The sequence below is a fragment of the Plectropomus leopardus genome, chromosome 13 (assembly GCF_008729295.1).
Source record: "Plectropomus leopardus isolate mb chromosome 13, YSFRI_Pleo_2.0, whole genome shotgun sequence".
Lineage (NCBI taxonomy): Eukaryota > Metazoa > Chordata > Actinopteri > Perciformes > Serranidae > Plectropomus > Plectropomus leopardus.
In genome coordinates this window covers 13,257,095-13,281,947 of record NC_056475.1, presented here as the reverse complement: position 1 = coordinate 13,281,947, position 24,853 = coordinate 13,257,095, and the positions used below count along the sequence as shown (strand labels likewise).

Below are 24,853 nucleotides of genomic sequence, written 5' to 3'. Positions count from 1 at the left end.
AGTAACCTGTACATTTATGGTCATTTTTGCAATTAAATGATAAGTATTCCTGGAAAAAGGTATAAGTTTAAAACTGTACGTATTGCTAATGTCTGTGAGATGTATCCCTACTTTTGAAAGTGTTAGGTTTTGATATTTTTTTCTTCTGCATATGTGGTTGTTATCCACATAAACATGACAAATCCAAGAAAAAACAAGTTCTTGTGGCAAACTAGACAGACACTAACAAAAAAATTGTCCTTGTCTTATAGTCACTAAACTTAAGCTGAAAATTTACCACATGGTGAGTGAAGTCTACCTGCCTTGGAATTTGATCTTGATGCATGGCTCTCTGGGAGGATGTACAAATGCTCACAGCCAGTCAGACAGGGAAGTTGATGGCACTTTGGCACAGCGTCAGCGTGTGGGGTCAGCGTAAACTGGAGTCATTACCCTGAGGGAATCTGCTAAGTGGCATTTTCAGGCTCCGCAGAACAGAGTTTTGCTGCAGGTACAGAACAGATGTGAGAGACAGCAGGGGACAGATTATACCATTGCAAGAGACCACAAGATGTACTGTTCATTTCTGGTTAGGCTTCCTGTACGAGCAAAACATCCACTGACGACGGCTAATGGACCAGTCGGGCTCTTTGGATAGACAATGTAAATAGAGGGTATTACACATGTGCATAAAGCCAACCTCTGCCGGCATGAGGAGAATGAAAGCTTTCGGAGGGAGGATACAGTACAATACCATGACAAAGGCGAATAAAGAGATGGACTGGTAGCTTTTAAAAGGACTCAGAACACACATACACTAAAGGCAGACGGGACAGACGTTTAGTTTGTGGTGATTATATGCAGCACTGGTGAAAACGACAAACATTGTTGAGATAAACAAAAATCAGAAAGCTTTTTACTCTAAAAAAAGTGAGCATTGTGCATAGTTCATAGTTTGTTAATAACCCCTCTTCAGGTACCTATTTGCTGTGATAACATGGAAGGAAGTGCAATAATGTACAATTCTGTATAGTTAAGTGCACATAGATCACTGTTGCACTGAACGGCATTGACACTTTCTCCCAATAGAAATATCACAACAGGGTTTCTTAATGTTTTCTCAATTACTCTATTTTTAAGTGTACTTTTGTTACAATAAACCCAGGCATGTATCCCTCTCGCTCAGTCCCAGGGTTGAGTCCACAACTTATGTTCACATAAATCTTTATATTAGGTAATTTGGCCTGATCTTACCTTTTTTCCGCTTATGTCTGTCCCTAATCCTAACGTTTTCTTTTTTTTCTTTTTCACTCATACCTCGCCGACCCAGACAACTGTGTTCCCTCTCTTGATGTCTGACACCTCGCAGTGCGGCGTTCTCTGTTTACCATTCAGGACAAAGAGCGACTCAGCTGACGGTGTAACCAGGTACTGTCCGAACAATCCGCTGGAGACCACTACTCTGCTGGGGCCTCCCCAGGGCCAGGCTTGGGAGGCCAGGGGCTCCTTAAGGCTCTGGAGAACCTCAGTGCGGCCCGAGGACAGATCGGCAAAAAGCAGGTCCGTGCCTGAGCCTGAGGTGGCCACTACCACGTGCTGGTTGGACTCTGTGAAGGACGGCTGGAAAGCCAGATCAGAGACAGCTACAGGCTCGTCCACTTCCTGGTTCAGACCCAGCTCCCCCTGAAATGACACTGTCTGTACTATTAGCTTTGAGGTCTGCGGGTTAGGTGTCACAATGTAACGTCCGTCTGGCGACACAAACGGCTGTCCCGTGATGTTTAGGTTCGGACCAATCACCGCATCCGTCACACTGTCTATGAGGAGCTGGGGCGGGGCTTGAAGGAGGCTCTTGCTCTGGCACTGGATGAAATAGAAGCCACTCAGATGTGTGTAGGCCATGCTGACTGGTATGCAGCTGTAGTTCTTCAGGCTGATGGTCTTGACGCGGTGGAAGGTCTCCAGGTCAATCTTGTGTACCGCAGGTTCGTCCTTGAGGAAGACGAAGGCAAACCTAAATCGACAAAGTTCAAAGGAAAGGTTAATAGCATCTCAAGATTTTGGCGGGCAGTGATTAACACACATCAAGATCCTCATTAGGATTCTCATTTGCTCCTTTCTCCTTCACTTCAGAAGGACAAGTGTGATGAGTGAGCAATGAGGTTGTCTGTGTTTTAAGGTCATAGGTGGCTGAATGTGTGTGGGTGCTGTTTTACCTCACATGGGTGATGATGAGGTTGGTTGGAGGAATAAAGAAGTCATTGACCCTTTGGAAAGTTGTGCGGATGGCATGATGTACTTCTCCTACACTGGCTTGAGGAATTACCTGTGGACACAGAAAAGCATGAATACTACATACCATTACAAAGAAAAAGGAATATATAAAAGGGTGAAGTTTTCCATTTCATTATCTGTTGGAGGCAGAAATGAGAATAAATAAAGATGGCAAAGCTCAAAATATATAAGGAACATTTCTACCACAGAAAAGTCAAATTATTTCTTGCATTTGGACATTAATCTACATTCACAAAAAACAAATAAAAAACACAAACGAAACAAATATTATTCACAGAAGGAAAAATATAATATAAAACAATGTTTCTGTTCAATGTTAGAACCACTGTATAGTAAAGACTGAAGTTATTGTAGAACTAAAGCAGTCGGCCAGGCTGGCATTTATCCTCGACGAATGTGTATTGGTGAATATACCAGTTAGTGACAGAAATTGAAGTGCACAAATGTCAAAGAAATTAAATGTTGATTTAGAAACAATATCTCAATTACATAGTTTGCCCATAGAGCACTGACAGTTAATGTCTCAACTGTAACAAGTGTTAAACTAATTATAGGGATCCCTATCATAAATGTGTTTATGTAAAAAACATATTTCTTTTTAAACTCTTAAACATCAGTATTGGTATTAGCCTAAAAAAACTCCAGTGTTGGTTTAGCTTGGTTGAAGGAGTTCTATATAATATTCAGAGTATAGTGATGATTTTGAGATTGTATGACATGTTTTGTAGTCTCTGAGATCAATTTAATGTGCTGAAATGGCAGAAAAAGAGCCACCTTGGCCATCAAGAGCTGACTTCTGCCAACAGTGTGGGACACATCTCCAGCACTGAGGCAATAGATGCTCACCAACAGCCTGACTTTGAATAATGCCCTATTGTCGGCTTTAGGTGTCAGGTCCCTAACAGAAAAGCTTGGATTACAACACACACAGAGGTAGCGTGACTTCATTCTCTGCTCAGGAGGCCATTACTCAACTATATTTTAACATAGCAAATAATTGTTTGCTACTATATTAATGCTCTGAATATAATAAAGTGCTCCTTTAAGTGTCCTGCTCAGAGTCGATCTGGCTGTTGTGATAATAAACCTGTGACCTTAAAGCTTTGTCGCAATAAAGGCTCATTTTTTCAGATCCTAAGAGCCTCAGCTTGTCCATCTGACATGCCCATATATCCTGGAGCAGATAAACATCTATAGTATGACTTGATGAAACATGGCCCCACCTCAGTTCTCTGATAACGCATCTCATTCAAAGATGGTTGTCTTAGAAGCACACACAACAATAAAAGCCCCATCTCTCATGTCAAACACCTGGCACTGAATCAGCATATTTGTAGAGTGCAGTGGGGAAGGCATACACTTTTGATGTGCTCTCGATGCACCGCCTTGTCCGTGACACATGCTTCATCATGCATGCCTGCATGATCAGGTCACAGTCAAGGACAATTGAGGTTGTTTATGGGACCTACACGTTTGAGGGGGTGCATTTATTAACTTCCTCTGCTCCGCCCCTCCCTACAATAGACCTATTTTTGTCTTTTCGAAGGGGGGCAGAGGATCTTCAGGCGATAGGAGCTCAACAGTTTATGCCACATAGATGTGGTATACATTATTTAAAAGATGAAAACCTAAATATTAATATGAGATGCAGTGCAGCACTCTGTGTCAAGTTTTTCTTGTCATCAATATGTAATATAGTGTATGTTTTAGGTGCCTGTTCAAACTGTGAAAATTTTACGTGCATCAGGTCTTACAGAACATTATGATGGAAGTACATGACAGCAAGTACAATGCTTAATTATATCAACCAAATCTTGGGGGATTTTTTGAATTGGGAGCATTTGATTCACAGATATGATGATAGATTTAAACTTCTTTTTTTTTTTTACCAGTCAAGAATTGATAAAAAATGGCAAATATCCCTATAAATAGCCCATTAGGACACCAGGACCTTGAGGAACACCATAGAAAAATCCATTTGATTTGGTATCACAAATATTTGACAGTCAGCAAGACATTTCTACTGAAATACAACCCCCATTGTCAATTTTCCCTCTTAAAGGCATACATCCTCTAAATGCTGAGGTCTCTAGTTTGAGGCTGTGAAGTTTCATGAGGCTGTGGTTATCCTAGATAACACAAAAGGTCACTTTATATATAGTGATATCCAAGTCAAAAAATGGTCTAACTACACTGGCTATAGTAACATGCACATAATTATTTCCCTATTATTCAGAATATGACAATATTCTGAATTAATATGGTCATATAAACAGCATATTCTGCTTAAACATTACGAATCAGGCCGTTATTGGAATTTAGCATTTTCTGATTAAGACATGGGATATGCCTGCATCATTCAGGTTTTAAAACCTTTATTTGGGCATGTATATAGAATAATTTGGAATTTCCATCTCAACTGGGGTTTTCAGTTTCGACACTTTGAAACGTTTCAATACTTTTAAACCACTGCTTTGAAATGTTTTGAAACGTTTCAAAACCTGTATTGCTCTGCTGGTAGCTTGCATTGCACCCATTTATCTTTTTTTTTTTGTTGTAAGCTCCCTTTTACCCAGCCTAAAAGCCTACCTCAATAGGTGTCATGCAAATCAAATCAAACTGCTATTGATTAAGTTCTTGTAGGATATGGTGACTATTTCATATCATTATTGGCTATGTGACCTAAAGACATTAGTCCTATGCTATGCTACAGTTAGTTTGTAGAGCATTTTAATGGTTTTGTATATATAAATGGCCTGGAAAAAAAGAAATGTTGCAAATATTACACTTCACTGTTATGGTAATACACATCAATAACAAGGTGGAATAAAGAATAACGCTCAGAAACATTTTGTTCAAAGATTGTTATTTAGAAATAATATTTTTTCCACATTTTTAAGCTTCAGTCGGCTTCTTTGCTTCTGTATCACCTGAAATGAAAAGGATAAGGTTATTTAAATAAAAAAAGAAATATGCTTTAACTCACTGGCCTGTATGTATGTATGTTTTTATGTATTTATGTATCTATCTATCTTTCTATGTATCAATCTACCAAGAACTCAGCTCAGTTCACACAAAGCTCTCTCTGCTTCCTTGCCTCCACTCAACACCGCAAACGCCTGCATTTCCCAAGGTCTTTTGAAACTCTCTCACCGGGTTTGGTACCGATCAGGTGACATTTCAAAACCCATCTCGAGCTACATGCCAACTCACCACAATTTACAACACATGACTTCTCGTCTGTATTGTCTGTGCATTGTCATGGATACGTTGTACTCAAACCAACTCGCCAACAGTTTCCAAAGCTGTGATGTAGAGATGCATGCATAAGAATATCCCACATCTCTGGTCAGAAGGAGAAACACACCTACTTTTAAACTTAATGAAAGATGTCTATATCAGCAGGTTTTGGGATATGTGCAATTATCACAGCACCGACCTTTTCAAGAATGTGAAGGAAGACAAGAAAGAGTCCAACAAATCCACCACCAGTAGGAAACTGTGAAAAATGTGAAAAAAGACAAGCAGTTCTAGCTATTCTACTGAAATTTGGAGAATGAGGGCAAAAAAAATGTAAACATACTCAATGAAATGGCTACTCTGGGTACTAGCATCATCACACATTGAATCAACAAGTCTCATCTTTTAAGTCATAGCCAAGTCTTACAATGCCAACACTGTTTAGGGACCCCACTATCAGGACATATTCAAATAGAATGGGTAGAAATGAAGAGTTGTACTAAATGCTAAAAATGGCATGCTTTTTGCCCCAAAATGGCTAGAACTTGCAAAACGTGGGCATGTCTGTAAAGCAGAGACTCATAGGTACTCACTGAACCCATTTTCACTCAGATATATTGAAGTGAGAGGTCCAGGGACCCCTGTGAAAATGGTCATACCACTTTTCCCTTGCCAAAGTCTTGCTTAACTTGCATGCATTGTTTAATCCCTCCCTTTCTAACTCAAAAACAAAAAAACTGAGCGGAAGAGGTTAAAAGCATTCCGTTAGCTTCTGCTCCTGCTTCCAGAGTAAAAGCACCTATTTTCTTCTGATGCTACAGACTTTCTATTTTCAGAGAAACTTGGCTCATTGAAGTAGCTGTAGGCACCTGAGCAAATGTTGCTGGAGAGAGTATATAGAATATTGTTCTAAAAGTGTAATATCTATGATGTCTACAACTACACTACTAAAGCTGAACCTCTACCTGATGCCCAGTGGGGGGCCACACTTCCCCCTCTGAACTATCAAACACAGGGAAATAACAATAGCAGCTTTGAGTTGCAGAGTTGTTACTTTTGCTACACTGCTGCAAATACTCCTCAAAAGTTACTTCTCCTGTTTTTCCATCCTCCTGACTATCTCACCCATTTTTAACCAAACAGATCTGCTGCTTTTTCACTGCTTGTGAGACATGAAAAGAATCCTCATTTAAAAAAAGTCATTACAACAGTTGCAGAATACAATGACGGGAGTTAATGAGGTTCAATGTAGTATCGCTCATGTATTATTAGGCAGCTGCTGTGGTCTCCAGGGCTGCAGGTGCTTTAAACCTAATGCCACTGGCTTCTCTTTGTCATCGCTCATGCTTGGATTTCATATCCACACACTCAGCAATGAGGCCCAATTGAGTTTTACTCTGCCCTTGCCTCACTGGCTGCCCTAATACCTGAGGGGGATTTGGTTCTGACTGAGTAGCTTTTGCTTTTCAACAACATTCACTCTGCAGAAGCCTTGAGTAGCTTCTTTTTTACTTTCCCATCCAACTACAGAACACACATATAAGATGAGACTCTTCAAATTCTCAAGTGTATTTGTGTAATTTAAGAAATTCAATAAATCTTACAAGGCACTTTAATATTATCCAGTGCAGCACATGTTATGTGATTTTTTTTCATATACTGTCAGAATTACTTGTCTTGTTGCTCCTGGGGAGCAATAAAGCACATTATGGATTCCCTGAAGGACTCAAAGGCTTGTTGCTTGAGATCAATGCAGAATTTTAGAACTTAAATTAATACTTTGTGTTTTACTCTCTGAGGTGTATGTCATAAATTTATAAATAAATGTGAAAGAAAGAAAGATGTTTGCTGATAGACTGATCAGATAAATGGATTTCATTAGTTGCTATCCAATGCCTGCAGCTTCTTATCTTGTTCTTTCCTCAGCTATTTGCAGGTAAAAGTCATGTAAAATGTTTGTTTTTGTATTTTCCTTTTTATTGTACAACTTTCAGTAAAAATGAAAAAAAAAAAAAGGTTAATAGGGAAGGATCAAACCAGGGAGATTGCATTATAACAGCTGCTTGTTTTTTTTCTTTTAGATAAAATTATTTTAGGGAAAAAGAAGTTTGAGAAGTTTGGCCTCTTTTGTTTCAGATTTTTGTTGAAAATCATGTTTATAATCCTCAAAGAAAAAAAAAGAAAAACAACTGTTTTGCTATCAGTCCCAATACACAGGTAGTGCATTGTCACTATGGCCAAAGATTTTTTTAAGTCTAGGTTTTTGAATGAGCTGGTGATGTTGCATCGTCTCCTTTCTAGGGAAAAGATATTCCTCCTCTTGCTGTGGTTGTCACGACTGCCAGCCAATGGGGCTGGCGTGATGGACTTCTAAGCACTACGCGGAGGGGCGTACCCCATAGTAGGATACTGAGCGAATGTTTGAAAGATAACCAGTTGGTGAACAGCATGAAGCAACATGGAGGCCAGCGAGAATGTTATGGTGGCTACTTATTTTTATATCTGTTACTTATTCAGTCTCTCCTTCAAACTCAGTGCCAAAAATGTGGAACAATGTTCAAAGGTTGCATGCACAGAGACAGACAGAATTTGTGGCGGTACATCATTGTGGGATAAATGAACGCATCCACCCAGGTGACTTATTTCCATCTCTGCCAAATGGAGCCAATAAATAGCCATGGATACTGCAGAGTAATTTGTCCTGGGAATTAATGCACAACTAACCTTTCCAACAGATGACAAGAACCAGATTCTGGTAGGTATTTTTTTCCAGTGGGAAAGGGGCTAAAATAATAATGTCCTATGCACTAAAGAGAGATAAGACTCATAAGTGACAGATTAATAAAACTGAAAAATACAACAACAACAACAACAAACCAAAAACACTCCCGAAAACGTATGAAAATGCCCTTTTTATAAATACATAAAAACTGTAAAAGATGGGGATGTTTTCGCCAGCGTCGATTGAATACCCGGAGTTTCCAGTTGTGACAACCTGTTGTAATAATAATATTTAATTTATAATAATAACCAGCCCTAAACACATATTTGGCAAATCTAATGGAGAGATAAATGGGTGAGAACAGATGGGAAATCCGCTGGCCTTTTGTGTTCAGAGAAAAACAAAGTGCCCGAAAGTTAAATGTCTTCTTGGCACGTAGATGCAGACTGGACTGACAGTCTGAAAGGCCACGTTTCTCTCTGCCCGGCAGAGATTCCTCCATTTGTCTTCTCTAATGAATTGACAATCACACACCCTCTGATGTTTACACAGAGATATTGAGCCATCCTAAAACTTGGCTGCTTAAAAATATCACACACACCGAGCTGAACGCACATTTACACAAGCGCACAAATTGACATGCACACACACAAAAATGCACTCATGCACATGCATGATCCACTGGAGCGAAGCTGTGCCTCTGGTTGTGACAGGCTGCTGCCAAACAGGTCAATTACTTTCTGTCCAAATGACATTATCAGACCATCTATTTGTGGTGTGATCCACGTGGCCTCAAATCCATTATGCAGTTTCCCCGCAATTGCATTTTTCAATGATTCATCCCTACACTCTAATTATTCATTACTCCTGAAGAAGTGAAGGAAGTGGTGAAATGAATAAAATGAAAAACACAAAAATGTGTTTGATGCGGTTCAGGCAGCTGCTGTAAAATGGAGAAATGCTATGCAAAGCTACTCTCTGTACTCAGATTGTTCTAAAATTATATGAGGAGAAAATTGTTTTGTCTGTGATGAAAAAACATCTTTTCATAGAATTTTCTGCTTCATTTAAGACAATAACCTCAAGGAGAAGTTTAAAAAACTCTGACATAAACACCATGAGCGTGCACCTTAACTAAGACAACCACACAGAAACAAATCCCCTGCTGGTACACCTACACTCTGATGAAAAGTTGCAAAACTGAATGCACACACATGCGGTCTACTTCCCAGTCAGAATATAAATCAGTAGAAAACCCTGACACAGGTTTTTTTTTTCATTACTTTTTGCCACCAGACCATAGTGGCACCTTTGAATCAAAAATAATCTGTTGTACCATTAAAGAGAAGGTTCAAGTTTTTTTTTGACACGTTTTGTATCACACTAGAGGCCGACGCTGTTATGTTACACGTCATGTCCATCTTACCTCTTTTGAATCTGCAAAGCTGCAATCCTCCAGTGTGTGTGTATAATCACACACTGGAGCAGAATGATGCCGGCGCCATTTGGTTCTGAGTAAAAATGCAAAGAAGGCATAAAGAAGGGACCTTTCTGTGGCCCTACGGCACGATCTCTGTTTAAAAGGGGTTATTGACTATGGATAAGTACCTTATAAAACCCTACATCAAAAAATCTGAACTATCCTTCTAAAGTTTCTTTTGAAAAAACTGGGAATAATAATGCAAAATGAAGTGTTATTGGATCATTTGACAAATGACTGCAGTACCATTAACAGCTCCACAACCACTGATTAACTATTAAAAATTTAGATGAAACCACGAGTGCTGAAACCAACAAGGACAACAGCCCTGAAAAATTTACGCCTTCAAGTGATTTTCTGAATCTAAAATGACTCATTTCAGTCCAAAGATCCTCCGAAGGATCGTCAACTTGAGAGTGTATTATCCCTCTGCATCCCCATAACGAATAGACACAGAACATCCCCAAACAGGAGAGACTGAACACAACACCTCACATGATTATAATGGGATCCGTCCCTCCAATGGGACAAAGCAGAACAATAAACATGTTTGTGTCTATTACTGAGATTACAATGGGATCCCTCGGTGGGTTTACTCGCAGCAGTGTCCTTCGCAAGCACACACAACACCGGCCCAATAAAAACAGCATCATACCTCTCCCCCAGGCACCAGCTCTGTTCCCTTTCCCCTCCCCTCCACCTCCTCGACCCTCTCTGCATCCTCCTCTCCTTTCCCTTGCCTCACCCAATCCCCCGAGTGGATTAAATACAACCACACCTGTGATCATTTCTCATTTGTGAAGTCTCCAACACCAGTGGTCCAAAGGGACACCAGGCACAAGCCGACAGCGCGGCAGCTGTGAATTGCTGTTTTGCTGGCTTGGTAAATGCTCTAAAACATACATAGATTAGATGTTGCCACGAAAATACTTATCACATAAACACGGTACGCAGGTACACAACGGAGCTCAATTAGTTATGAGGCGCTGTTTTCATCGCTTGGTGAACTCTCTACAGGTTATAGATTATATTCCTCCAGAAAGATAATCGCTCATCAGAGTTCACAAATACACACGCAGCAAAAGTGGGTGTGGGGTGGTGTAGTGATAGCATGATAATAAAGAAGAGCTATTTTGTACTTTTAGAGTTGCACTAGGCTGGATTTTATGTAAATAATCACCAGCCTGATTTAAAAATGAGGCTGCAATAAAGATGAACTTCCTGCACTTTACTCAACACATTCATTAGATTCTACCATTGGATAGATTCACTTTTGTGTACAAGGTGGAACAAAACAGAATTCAAGACCTATATACAAAAGTGTGTCCTGAACAGTAACAAACAGGCACTCAGCCAATACCAGGTATCTCTTGTTGCTATTTAGCAGTCTAGTGTAGCTTTAAGGTTAGCTATTTCACATTTATGTAGGAAAAAAAAGAAGAAGAAAAAGAAGAAGAAGAAGAAGAAAAAAAAGCAACTAACACATAATGTACATACCTGAAGGGATGGGTGTGTTCTGTCCATATCGCCCCATGTTAAGACCCATACCTGGTCATGTGACTTGTCATAGAGCATCTTCACTGGAAAAGGATCTGTTGTTACTGCCTAGAAGAGATGGACAAAGTGCTGAAAAGTTACAAAAGAATAAAACAAACTAAAACGCAAAAACATTTAAGCTGATAAACATCAACAAAATAATATTCTATGTAAGTGAGTAGGGTTAGGCCAGGTACTCAGATATAATGAGTATCTGGTACAGATAATGTACTTTTATGAGCATGGGTATCATCCAAGTAAAATGTGTCAATATCTGTACTCCTGATGAAGAAAAATCCTCATTTGGTTAGCTGTGTTCAATCTTTCACTCTTGTGTTAAAAAAAGATCTGATGCTCAATCCTGAGATTGTTCTTGAAATAGTTTCCTAATAAATAATAAATAAACAACTTCTTATCAACTCATATCAAAATCAGGTCTATTTTTGATCCCACTAATTCCTTGTTAAGCTACTAAGCCTACTTCAGATTCAAACAACTTCCATTCAGAGTACAGATTACATTGCTGGTTTAACTGATACAGACAGAGATAATGGTGTACCCACTCATCCCTGTAAGTAAGATTAATTTACTTTGTGCATATAATTGGAGTAATTAGGTATTGATAGCTTATCACAGATTCTGTGATTCAGATTCAGATTCAGCAGCTATTTCAGCTGACGAATGCCATTCTATAGTCTTTTCCACCAGCAGGTACTGAAAACATTATTTTTAACTGTAAAATGTGTCGCCCAGTGCATATCTTCGTCATAATTCTTTAAAAAACAAATGTTAGCGATTCTTAATTGCAATGACCGTTTGTAAAAAAAACAAAACAAAAAAAAACATATCAGCCAATTTATAATTTATTTGTTAATTCTGTGGTGGCCTAAGAAATCCATAATCAATTGGGCTGTAGTAATTAATATTACCATTGCTAACCTTCAACCAAGGACAACTGGTCGGACTCATCCACCAGTAAGAGCCCCTTAGCAAGACCCCTGATGCTTTACTTGCCTACTACAAATATGAAAGAGGAACATCACAGACATGAAATATTTTGAAAAAAAAGAAGTATGAGAGCAAAAAATAAATCCTGTTGAATGCAAAACTCAAATGTAAGAACTACAGATGTGTAGAAGACCATGGGCCATTTTTCCTAAACCTATTTGTGCACCCACCTTTTGCACAGATTGTGAACAGTGCAAATGTCTCATTTCGCAAATAACACATTTATCTGCAATCTGCTACAGTCCTCTTGCGGGCTCATTGGTAGGTTACAAGTGTTTAAATTACTGAAATGTGTCTAAATTCTCTCAAGTTGCAATTCACAGCTTGTATGTTGCAAATTTGGTGAAACAGGCCCCAGCTCACTACCCAACAATGAAACATACTCAGGGGTAAGTCGTTATCACATCTCAAAAGTGATGGAGTACTAACTACTAAGTAGGTGTAAATGCCAGAAAGTGAAGGAAAAACTTGACAGCGTGTGCACTTTTACAGCGTTACCGCTGCAGAGGTTTTTAGTGAGGGTATCTGACACACATCAGGGGAAAGAACAGAAAGAATACAGAATAACAGTTAAAGTGAGAAAAGAAAGGACCAGGCAGACAGGAACAGGAGAGAGGTGTGGGGGTGGGGTGTACGCAACCTCAGGTCTGCTGCAATGTCAACAACAAGGAATAACACAATCCATTACCCTGCTTCTGGCTGGGTGGACAGGGAGCTGCTGACACCCTTACCAGTGGAGCGAGTCCACAAGCTCTGTGTTCAGTAATGGGAGGTCCAGCCCTCTGCTCTGCACTGGTCAGCCAAGAGTCAACTCAGCATGTGTGTATGTACAGTATGTGGAGATGGTGGACTGTGTATCAGCATTTGCCTTTGCATGCATTTAGCTTCCTACATGACGGGAGCAGAGGGAAAGCTGAGGTCAGGGCACAATGCAGCAGACCGAGAGGCAATAGACTTGATTTTGTGTCCACCTCTCAAAGTCTAACATACTGTAACTGTTCAGTTGAAGAATTATGTACTATTTGTAACAAATGATTATTGGTGTGATATTTGACAGGGTTCTTTAACATCTTTCAGGCCAAGGACCCCTTAGCTCAGGCGTGTCCTTTTTTGAACGGTGACCAGAATAAATTAGAAAAAAAATAGCTTGGGGCAAGCTGTTTCTCATATTATACAGGTTATCAAAAAATCACATGCAAATGATACAAACGCAACCATTGCAACTGTAAGAGAAAAAATCTTCAACTTTCCACCACTCTTGAAAGCTGGATCCCTTGCTGTCGATGTTTATATTTTTTTGCTGTGGTCATGTATGGTCCTTGCAGGAAATATCTGGTGTTACACGTACCCATGAGGTTGCTTATTCACCGCCTGTTTATGAAAACACACTAATTCTGCCTACGTAAGTGATTGTCTTACCATGGTGAGGTGAATGAAAATAAATGCAAAGTGATCTTGCTTAATTAACCAAAATTATGTTAATCATAAAGTATATTTTGAAGTACAAGCCGAGGGCCATTTGAAAATTGGTCCAAAGGCCATAACTGGACCCCGGGCCGGACATAGGACACAAGTGCCTTAGCTGTAAGAAAGACAGAGCAGGGGCCCCTTACTTCATATCTTGCATAAAATTGAGCTGCATATTGGGGCCACATAAGCCTCAGGTTGCTGTGTTGACCTGTATTTGGTCCTCACATAGGTGAGAAAGAAACCTCCACTTCCACAAAGATAAGTTGTTGCAAAAGGAAAAATATGTTCATGTTAATGTGTATTTTCAGACATATTCTAATTTAATTAATTACCCAATAACTATTTGGGGGCACTCAGCAGTTACTCTGAGGACTCCCTAGGGGGTTGTGGGGCCCTTGTTAAAGACCGAGGATATAAGACAATATGAGCAACCTTTTAGTTTTATAAACATAAAGAGAAATGAGAAGTTATAAGTTAGTTAGTTAAGCTAAATACGAGAAAAAAAATAGCAAAAAACCTGGGATACAAAGGTTAACAAGATCAACAGAGGGGTGCCTCTTATCTAGTGAAATCATCTAGCTCGTTACATCACATCAGTTTCTGGGTAATCTTCTGGTTCCAGGTTCGGAATAGAAACTGCATGACAATGAGAGTATTTGCCACAGGTTATAAATTCATCCTTAAGGAAACCAGACTGTCTTTTTACTTCAAAGTACACTAAGTATTTCTGAAGCTTTGGGGCCCAAAGAAAAAGAAAAAGCATGGGTGAAACTTGACAACTGCATGTTGCCTCTCACCCCCTTACTGCAACAAAAAGAAACCTCCATAATGCGTTCAAGTGACTACATAACCAGAGGTCTTTGCCATCTGGCTTTCTTTTTAATTAGCCGATGTGCCGTTTGTTTTTGTACCCAGTGGGAGGCTTAGCCTGGATCGGTCTGACACATCAGAGTCAAGGTTAGATCCCTTTGTTGAAAAAGATAAAGGTGCAATTTCCTTGCATGCAACAGCATTAAAAAAAAAAAAGAAAGCCTTTATTAGTACAGCTTCTCCACATGTTTACAGCTTTCATCTAGTGACTGCTGGATATCATGAAAAGAATAATGCCTTTATATAAACTTGCACAAGACGACTTTTTACCAGAGTGACCAAAAGGATGTCGACTAAGAATATTAATTCATTAAAATCAGTAATATGTGCTTGTTTAGGATTCAAATTGCTGCTCTCAGATGGAGCTACTGTTGAGGAGCAACTACTGTATTTGAATCCCACATTCTCCCCAACAACAGCTTTGTTACAGTCTAAGTTTATGTGAAAAGACGAGTAAGATATATTTTTACAAAACAATCTTGCTGCTCAAATCTCATACTTGCTGTCTTCCTTAATGAGGCTCTGTGACACATGGTTCTCAACATGGAGGTCGCTAAACCGCAGGTTAGCAGCTAAAGGGCGATCACACCAAGATGCATCGTGCCAGGCGTAACCACTCCAAAAATGCCTTGGTAGCGCATCTGAAAAAACAGGTGGGAGTGCCTGTGGAGCAGGGCTGCATGTGCGTGGCTAAAAATGACATTGCTGAGTGGTGCGGCTCCGCACTGTGGAAAAGTTGAAAGTATTTTAACTTTCATGCTCACCCCAAAACTGCCAGAAACTGCCCCTTAACGGTGTTAACTTCTTAACTAGCAATAAACAATGGCAACAGTGCAGACAGAGCAAACAAGATTAACTAGGGGGGGACTTTAGGGTGGGTACTATGCTTCAGTGACAACGCCATCCTGATATCAGCGGTAACTGTCGTTTGAACACAATGCAAAACTTTGGTGATGAGCTACCTAGTGGGTCTCACACACACACTGTCGTGCACTTGTGGCTCCAACTCGGATTGCAACACACGCAGAGGTAACAGGATTTCATTCTCTGCTCAGGACACCATAACTCCACTATATCTTAACATAACAAAAAGTGCTTTCCTGCTATACTGACGCTCTGAATGTTGCATACAGAACCTTTTAAATATGTCCCACATAGGCCTCCTTCAGTCAGCTGATAAAGTGCATTCATTGTAGTCTGCCATCTTCTCTCTTGTTCTAAAGTCCATTGTTGAAAGGAAGCTACAATTGTGCTTTGTAAAAAAAAAAGGGCTCTGAAATCACAGAGAAGAAGAAAAGGAAAAAAAAGGGAAAATGCATTAACCTTGCACCCAAAGGCCAGGGAGGGTCTTCAAGAATGAGAGAGGGGGGAAGCAAGAGAGGGATCGGGTGACAAGGGGGAGGAAAGCAGTTTTACAGTGTTGGTTGGAGAAGAAGAGAATAAGGGGCAGCTGGTCACCTGCAGCCAAAGGTCATGACCTGAACTTTAAATCTTTTGAGAACATTGTATGTATCAGAACACACCTCTGTTTCTCCTTTAATTATATCACTTTACATTCTTGTCTCTATCTTGTGATTATATTTTACATATATTGTATTTAAACAATTAACAGTTTTTTGTATTTAGTCTGGTTTTAATTAAAACAAGTAGAATTAATATCTCTCAGAATTAAATCCTGTCATTTTTAAAACAAAACTTCTCAAATAAGTGACATTAATGATTAAAATTGAGGAGTAAATAACTCTCTTTTATGCCTCAAACTAATAACGAGGTCAAGTTATGGTTTTATGACACTTTTTTTTACTGCCACCTGCTCATTTTGCCGTCTCTCTCATTCTCTCTACTCAGACTTTCACTTATCTCCTTTCTCCTCTCCCACCTCCTTCTCCTTAAATTAGGCCTATTTCCTCTGATCCCGTACTTCAGTATAAATGATGTTGACCCTGGGAAGAACCCCTGAGGGATTCAGTCTCTAAACAGCCGTTACAGGCAAGATGAATGGCGATGTAGCCAGCACCCACCTGGGCACCATATTGTTTCAGGCGCTTGAGGTGCATTTGATTTATTTTCCCTTGCATGTGGTCTTTTTACATCGGTGGTAGTTCAATAGCGTGGCAACTTGAATTGATTGCACCTCTCATAGGTGATGCTTTTTGACATGGAGCCAATCATTGACTGCATGAATATATACTCACTGGATTTGCATACTTTAAATTTTGAATGTATCCAGCTTTTTCAGCCCAAGGAATTGGGTTCTATCTCATTTTAGCTGTGGTTAATGGAGTGGAGGTGCATTAGGTATAATTTATATAAAATATATATGTCACTAGCAGATTTTTTCCAGAATTATTTGCCCTGTAAGTTAGTTGCAAATGTAAAATCAGGATTACATTAATAATATTGTGCTAAAAGACTAAAGCCGTGTGTTAACATAGTAGGCCTCCTCAAAAGATGTACAAGACTTGGAAACAAATAAATAATATGCTCTTGTATTGCAAAATCCAATAAAGAGCAGATCTACTGACGTTACTTTAAAGTCTGATTTTGTTCAAAAGGAGGAGGACATAGGGAGCTGGATATAGAACTGCAGTTAGCGGACGACCCACTCTGCCTCCTACACCAAGGCCACCATAGATTTTTAAAAAATTAGGGTTGTTCTTGTCAAGTTTTTTGAGCCTGACCAAAGTCCTTCAATACTGGGTATCTGGTGACACCAAGTCCAATCCCAGTCTTAGATTTACCTAAATAATAATAAAATATGTATCTGACACATTGAAATAAAAGTTGTAGACGACTTACTGAAGGTCCCAGTTAGAAAATATTTCGTTGTGTACGCTTAATTGATAAGATATGATTGGACTTAAACTGGGAGAATGGGACTCCTGAAACAAACATGAATTAATCAGCAAGAGAGTAGACATGTTGTCTTTGTTGGAACTACAGAAACACGTTACAGTGGTGTTACAGATTGGAGGTCCTTCCCTCAAAAGAAATCTTTGGAAGAGCACAGCTAGCTGCAGCTTTTGCCAACATTTAATTTTGCCCATAAACAAAGTTTTCTGCTGTTGCTTCATGGTGTCAGTCAATAACTTCGCAATGATTTCTGAGACGCTCTGAGACACTGGTGTGTTTGACAGGCCTGATACCTGCTCCACTCACCTGCACCACCTTTTGTGCTTGAATATCGACCACCAGCAGTCGGCTCAGGAGGGGCTGGGTCACGTAGATGTACTTATCCCTGACGTTGACTGCTGAGGACCACACGCAGTGCTGAGGTGACACCCCTTCACCTTTAGGGCACATCTCCTCCTGGGAAGAACCAACAGAGAACAGAGAGGATGATGGGAGGAGGAAGAAGAGGGCAACAGAGGGACTTAAAGGTTGGAACGATTTCCTGGTGTATGATTGATCTGTCAAGCTTCACCAATGATAAGGGTTGGGCAGTAAATCAAATTGTGGGTATCTCCTTTCATATGAATCACAAAATGATGGAATAATCATATCATGGTATAAATTTACAAAATGATGTGCAATTTTATATAGTACATGTCTTTACCCAAAGACCATCTCTACACCCTATTTAATGTGTTAATAACCACTAAACAAACATCAACGTAACTGAACAGCAATTTGATAATATAGCTTTTTTGCCATATTTGGGTACGAAGAGGAGTTATTTTTTCTTTTAATTACTGATTCATTTGTTAAATATCTTTTCCAATTAATGATTGAATGAATAATTTCGGATTGTGGACTTCCGACACCAGGAGAAAAAGTTAATAAGTAATCAGAGTCACACTCAAGTCACACGTCCATTTTCCCACGCAATAAAAAAAGAAAAAAATATATAACTGAAAACATTGCGGTGAAACAAGGTTATTGGCAACACACTGATGAGACAGGTCAGCACAGAGAAACGAGTCATTCAGATCATCTGGGGAAAGATTCGAAATATCCACACAATTATTGTACAGTGGTTTATTCTCTGTCATGCTGTAATCTAAGTCAGTGTCTTTTCTTCTCCCTCCTCTCCTCTCCCGCTGTGCAGGCAAGCATGCGGGTAAGTGAGTTACTATGGTAACGGGACTCTTTTTGAGGGACGAATTCTGAGGAGCTATCTATCTCTGACCAGAGCTGTAGCTGGCCACAGCATGTTGTGTTGCTGGCCTGATGAAAGAGGGATGCCAGGTGGCTATCCAGCGTGTCGGCACTCGGAGTTGCAATGACTGGTTGCTGTTCGACTGTTGTCGCATTTGTCAATGTGCTTATGGTCTCAGCAAGGTGAAAATGGTGTTGAGTAAAGTTGCTGCCTCAGCGTGATTATTTGTAGGTTGTTGGGAAGACATGTAATGATTTCAGTTGTGTGTATAAATGGTTTTCAGTTATGTTGGTGAATGGTTTTCAGCTGAGTTGTGTGTGTGGTTTTTAGTTGTGTGTGAGTGTAATAATTCAGTTGTTTGTGTAAGAGCATTTTAGTTGTGTTTGTGAAAGCATTTCAGTTGTGTGTGTGTGAATGATATTGGTTTAATATGTGAATGTGAGAGGTAATTCTGACTAATCTCCTACACGGCCTGTTATTACCCCCCCCCGCCACACACACACACACACACACACACACACACACACACACACACACACACACACACACACACAAAAACGTTATGTTTCAAGAGTTTCCACCTCACCAAAGTGGAGAAACTGCTGTTTACAGCAGGAACTGGCTAACACATGGCTTATTGAGTTTGTATTGATCTCTAATACAATTACAGGGTCCTGTAAAACCCAAATCCCTCAGAGGAACAAGCAACTTTACCTTCTAAAGCCCATTGCTCTGGGAGAGGGATGTTCTCAGTGGATTAAAAACCTCAGGGTCTATAGTATAGACTCTATACAGTCTATCAGTGCAAGCTGTTGACTAATGGACACAAGTAATCCCATTACATTAGTGAGGCGAGGAGCCCTACTCCCAGAACATGAAGGAGAAGAGAAGGAGAGTTGGCCTTCATTATGGTGGTAATTTCCTTTCACACTACAGCTCTACTATATAACTATGGAACCGAATAAGATAGTTAGTGTAGAGTGACGGGGCTTAATGATTTATCCAGTCTTTACATCCGGTCAATGAGCTGAGCTGAGATCTTAAAGGACAAAACCTTAAGATTCTAACTGATAATTATTGTTGAACACCTTTTACCTTGCAGTGCTTATTTGGATTATATCAACCTAATTAAGATCTATTCCTAACTGGGAGGTAAGATGCTCTTTGCGGTATAGCTGATGTGTCATGATTGTGTGGGTGCCTTTCTTAATGTAAAAACGTACATTAAGTGACATCTTTCTGCATTGCATAAAATTTAATTATGAAAGGCATCAGCACAGCAGAAACAAATGCCATCCTGAAATCTATTAAGTAATATATTAAGGAAATCTGAAACTAAAATATTAGCTACTCATTACTCATTGATAGCTATGTTTTGATGTACTTTTATCTTACTGAATCTATTGCACCATATAAGCTCAACAGCAAAAAAAAAAACATGAGCACTTACATAAGTAGCCACAATCCTCTCTGTCCGCTTCATGTGTCTGCGTATCTCACATTCGCTGGGCTGAAGAACAGTGATGCCCTCATCAGAAAACACGTAGAACATATTGCCCACACTCAACCCTGGAAGAGAAGACAGGAAGACAGAAAAATGTTGACAAACTTGCTTTAGAAAAAAGCAACAAATACAAATTAAAAACAGCAGAACAGCTTGCTCCAATCTTATCTGACATTTGTGATAGGCATTTCAATTTCCCTGCTGGAGGACACACAGCAAGACTCCTGTTAGCATGCTATCGTGTTAGCGGGGAGGGGCAGTGTGTGGCTGCCAGCCATTTTGACAATGCCTACAAAGGGCCCTGTCAGCAACATGTCCACAACATATAGCAAGAGGCATCAAATTAAAGGCACTGTCTCTATGAAGAAGCATTTCACATCTTGTCTGCTGTGTGTAAACAGCTGCTGATGAGTTAGCAAGGATCACAGTCTGATGTTTAGGCATTTGGACGAGCAACACTATTACTGCTGTCAGGAAAACATCACATGGGCACAGCTGATGAGCAAAGGCACATAAACACACTTGCGGCGTGCATAGACAAAAACTATGATGATGATTGATCTGTGATGCTGTTGAGACTGATTTTTTTCCACTATAAAGCTGTGAGATAAACAAATAAAACCTGAGAAACATACTGTCAGAAAAATGCAAAATATATACAGTATGCATGCAAGCCAAGTTCCTACGGACTCAAAAATAAGCACTTGCTCACACAACACACAGACAGACACACACACACACACACACACACACACACACACACACACACACACACTGTGTTAATGAGGCAGCACTGAATGCTGATAAGTGCTCACAAATAATCCACATGCATACATACACTATTCTAAACCACACTGTCGTCTTTTGGCTCTGCGGTAAACCTGACGCGGTGATGATGTATATAAAACAGATTGTGTTTGTATTATGCTCTAAACCACAGTGGGTTTTCCAGCTCAGTAGTAAAACTGTGCATGTGGTTGTGCTGATGTGATGAAAAAAATACATAATATAAAGACAGCATGGATTTGTATACTGCTGAAAACCACAAAGTTGTTTTTCTTGTAGCCACCACACTGGTATTCTTTGCAAAATGCATAACAATCCTGCTTGTGTGTAAATGGTTCCCCCCCATGTGAATTGAGAAACAGTTTAGAAAGCACCCCAACAAAAGGATGAAATACCAAGAATGCTAGTAAAGTTTTGCTGGAGAGAAAATAACTTTGTAATTTTTTTGGACAGTATGGCAAACATCTTGGAAAGAGTAGATATGCATGCAATCCTTAGCTGCAGGCCCTGAACAGCCACAAAACATGCCCACCATATTTACTTATTCACAAAAGTACAAAAGCCTTTTGAGAACTGTAATGTATTACCTTCTTCTCTCCACAGAATGTTTGCAACTGCAGATTCAGCCATCGAACAGTAGAAAGCAAGAGAGCGGGGGGAAGACAGGAAAAACATTAAATCACCTTAAGAAAAAAAGAGACAGATCTTCCAAGAAACAGAGGAGGTGATTTCTCTCATGCCATGCCAAGACAAAACATATTTGACAGCTACAAAATGTTCCTCACTGCTGGTGACAGGATCATATTTCCTCCTAAATCAAGAGATCACTCAGAAACCATCGATTATTCTGTTTAATTTAAGCTGGCCCATTAAGCTCTTTCTAGGTGGCGACAGTTAACTCATCACAATGATGCAATCTAATGAAAGACCAAATATCAAAGAAACATTAAATATGCGATTTGAGCAGTTGTCCCCCACTATGACATATGAAATAAATTAAGATCTGTGTTGCCAAACTTTAATTTTTAGTTCTAGACTCAGGACATTATCAAGCTGATATTGTGTAATCTTATCTCAGCGTTACTATAATTTATATATATATGTGTAACTTGACATCATAAATAATCATATACTGTCTTTTTGAAAAAAGAAAAGGGATGTGAGGACATCTTTTTGGCATAATTTTTTACAGATTATGTTTTTTCACACTTTATAAAGTGAAAGTTCAAATACGAAGATGACTTACGGGTCTTCTTAGCCGAGTCTTCAACAAACAGAGATGATATATCCTCGTCCACTCCCACCTCATTCTTGGCAATGCATGTGTAAGCGCCAGTGTCTTCGTATCTGACACTGCCAATAAAGAGTTCACTACCATTTGCTACAAGAACAGAAGAAACAAAAGGAAAAGAAATCTTTGTTTAATGTAAGTTAGTTGTTGCTATATTATTTGAAGTCTTTATTTGGTACACTTCATATACATATGGATACATTTAGGCTGAAATATGTTTGTCATGTTCACAGAGCAGAATTATGTTTAGAATGAAACCAAAATTAATAAATATAATGACAATAAAAGCAAGCACATACCTTGTAAAACTCATCAGCTGTTATTATTGGTTATAGATAGAACATGAGTGAAGTCTTGTCTAGTTTCTCACTTATTTTCCCCCCACATACGGTACAATGCTGCATTGTTTGCCTCAAGTTGCTGTAGTGACGTTAGATGGAGGTGACGGGTGATGTTGGCTATAATAAGACGGAGGTCATTGTCGGAGGCTGGTTCTCTGATGTCTGTTGTAGCATCAAGCTCTGTGATGTACAGCTGCACTCTGATCCTTCCTGCACTGTATGTAGCTATACTTCCAACAGCACAAACCTTACAGCATGGGGGAAGTGACTGATGTTGGGTGTCACACTGGTGCTCTTACAGGCCATGTTGAAGATGAACATAAAAGAAAACTTTGCTTTTCTGTGCGTCTCTTGAAATATCTACAGCATCTGTGAACGTCTACAGCATTCACACTCTCTCTCTCTGTATCTTAAGGATTTCTTATTTCTACTTTTTTCTTGTTAAAACTTTTAATGTAATATACTGTAAGTGTCTTTTTGCAGAACCAAGTATTTAAAAATACAGTGACTAAGCCTATGCTTGCAAAAAAAAAACAGGTTGTTCTCTCTTTTTTTTTTAATGTTGAAAATTATCCCTACCTTCTAATTTATGACTACTGGGCTGTAAAATAAGATGTTACAGAAGTTGACGCAAAGCTTTTCACATTAGTGAAACGTCTTTTGGATTCTGATAATAATTCCCTTTTATCGAGGGAAAAGTGTGAAATGCTTTGAAGTGAAAAGTGCCTTGAAGCAGGCCTTCATAGAATGAGACACCACTTTAATTACTTCTAATTCATAATTATGTTCTGATCAATTCTTATTGAAAACCACTGAATCAACCACTCATTAAATTAGCCTTTTTATCCTTATTTTGCAAGCTTGTAGCAGTTCATGATGACAGGGATTTTAAGTTAAATTAGGACTTTTAGTCTTCTTTGCTCCTCCTACCCATGGGCTTATGCCTGCAAGGGCAAATGGGACATAAACTCTGCGCCAAGGCATCAATGGGGATATAATATATTTATATTAACAATGGATGACATGGCTACTTGTATGTGAAAATGGTTTGACCTAAAGGAAGGTCTGACCCAACTCTGAATTTCACCATAGCTCTACAACAGTTTATAAAGACCATCTTCCCTAAAAAAAGATGTGTATAAGCTTGTACAAGCTTGTTATGACACAGGAAGTCAGATGGCATAGTATGAAGAATACTACATTTCTGCTCTTGTCCTGTTAGTGTCCAGTGTGAAACCAGAGGTCAATGTTAAATCATTGTAAGCCACATATGTATGTCACCTAATGTGACATAATGTCATAGACTGTAAAAATAATGGATGTAGCTACAGTGATAGCCCCCCTTGGTTTTTGGGCTCCTATCTCGAAGCCTTAAGTTTGGCATTTTGGCTGTTGCCATCTTGGTCTTCTCAAGCCAGAGGTGACCATATTTGGGAAAGAGGTTGCTGTTTGTGAACTAGCTCCGAAAACACTCCTGTGGGTTGTATTAGACGGCAGGAATCAAAAGCATACATGACTGTATGAATTGGAGGACTTGTTGGTTTATTAAAGCTTTAAACTATTTGTTTCAGTTTTCCAGCCTGCAGCTTTACTTTGTGATTGACTCTTAGCATTGCTTTTGGCGGGTAGCAGTTTTCAAGCAAAAAAGACTAACAAATAAAGAAATAACTCTGTGTATGCACCGTTCACTACCTACTCTGCATGGAAAAGAACACAAACTGTGTATACAACAAAAAAAAAACAACATTCATAATGTAAGCACGTGGGTATGCAATACTTTTATCAGGGCTAAAGCTTGGAGACAATGTTTAAGTGGCATCTTTTGCTAAGTGGGCTGTCTCCTCTACATTATCTGATGTTTCCTGTCAGCCTTGTTTTACCCCAGAATAACTGACAAATTTGCAAAAGTTTACATGTTGTGTGCAGGTTACTTGACCATGTGCCATAGTGCTGGGAAAGACTGAGCACTGCACTGTGGGCCTATTGTCGTGATAATCTGTCTGTGATCCTACTAAACATATTTTAAGTTGCCTTCATGACACTTAAGATGATTTCCTCTGTGGCTATATAATTACTACTAAACCAGTCAAAGGCACTTAGCTCACAGTTTTCACTCAACAGCCATAAATGCAGCTCGCAGCCATCCATTGCCCTTGATTAACGCGGGATGTGATTATAGTGATAATGAAAATGCATTGTGCCTTCTCCCCACAGTGCATCTGGGTCAAAAAA

At 39.4% G+C, this 24,853-nt stretch overlaps 1 protein-coding gene across 1 annotated transcript in view; it reads right to left on the bottom strand.

The window, feature by feature from the left end:
- Positions 1 to 1,163: 1,163 nt before the first annotated feature.
- Positions 1,164 to 24,853, bottom strand: part of fstl4 (follistatin-like 4) — a 216,503-nt gene continuing 192,813 nt past the window's right edge. The window contains exons 9-15 of the mRNA XM_042499286.1: positions 22,236 to 22,370; positions 21,577 to 21,603; positions 20,150 to 20,268; positions 17,760 to 17,909; positions 11,214 to 11,321; positions 2,196 to 2,305; positions 1,164 to 1,993 (exon numbers count right to left, since the gene is read on the bottom strand). Of these exons, the coding sequence (XP_042355220.1) occupies positions 1,291 to 1,993; positions 2,196 to 2,305; positions 11,214 to 11,321; positions 17,760 to 17,909; positions 20,150 to 20,268; positions 21,577 to 21,603; positions 22,236 to 22,370 (1,352 nt within the window). The 3' untranslated portion in view covers positions 1,164 to 1,290. The remainder of the gene's footprint in view (positions 1,994 to 2,195; positions 2,306 to 11,213; positions 11,322 to 17,759; positions 17,910 to 20,149; positions 20,269 to 21,576; positions 21,604 to 22,235; positions 22,371 to 24,853) is intronic.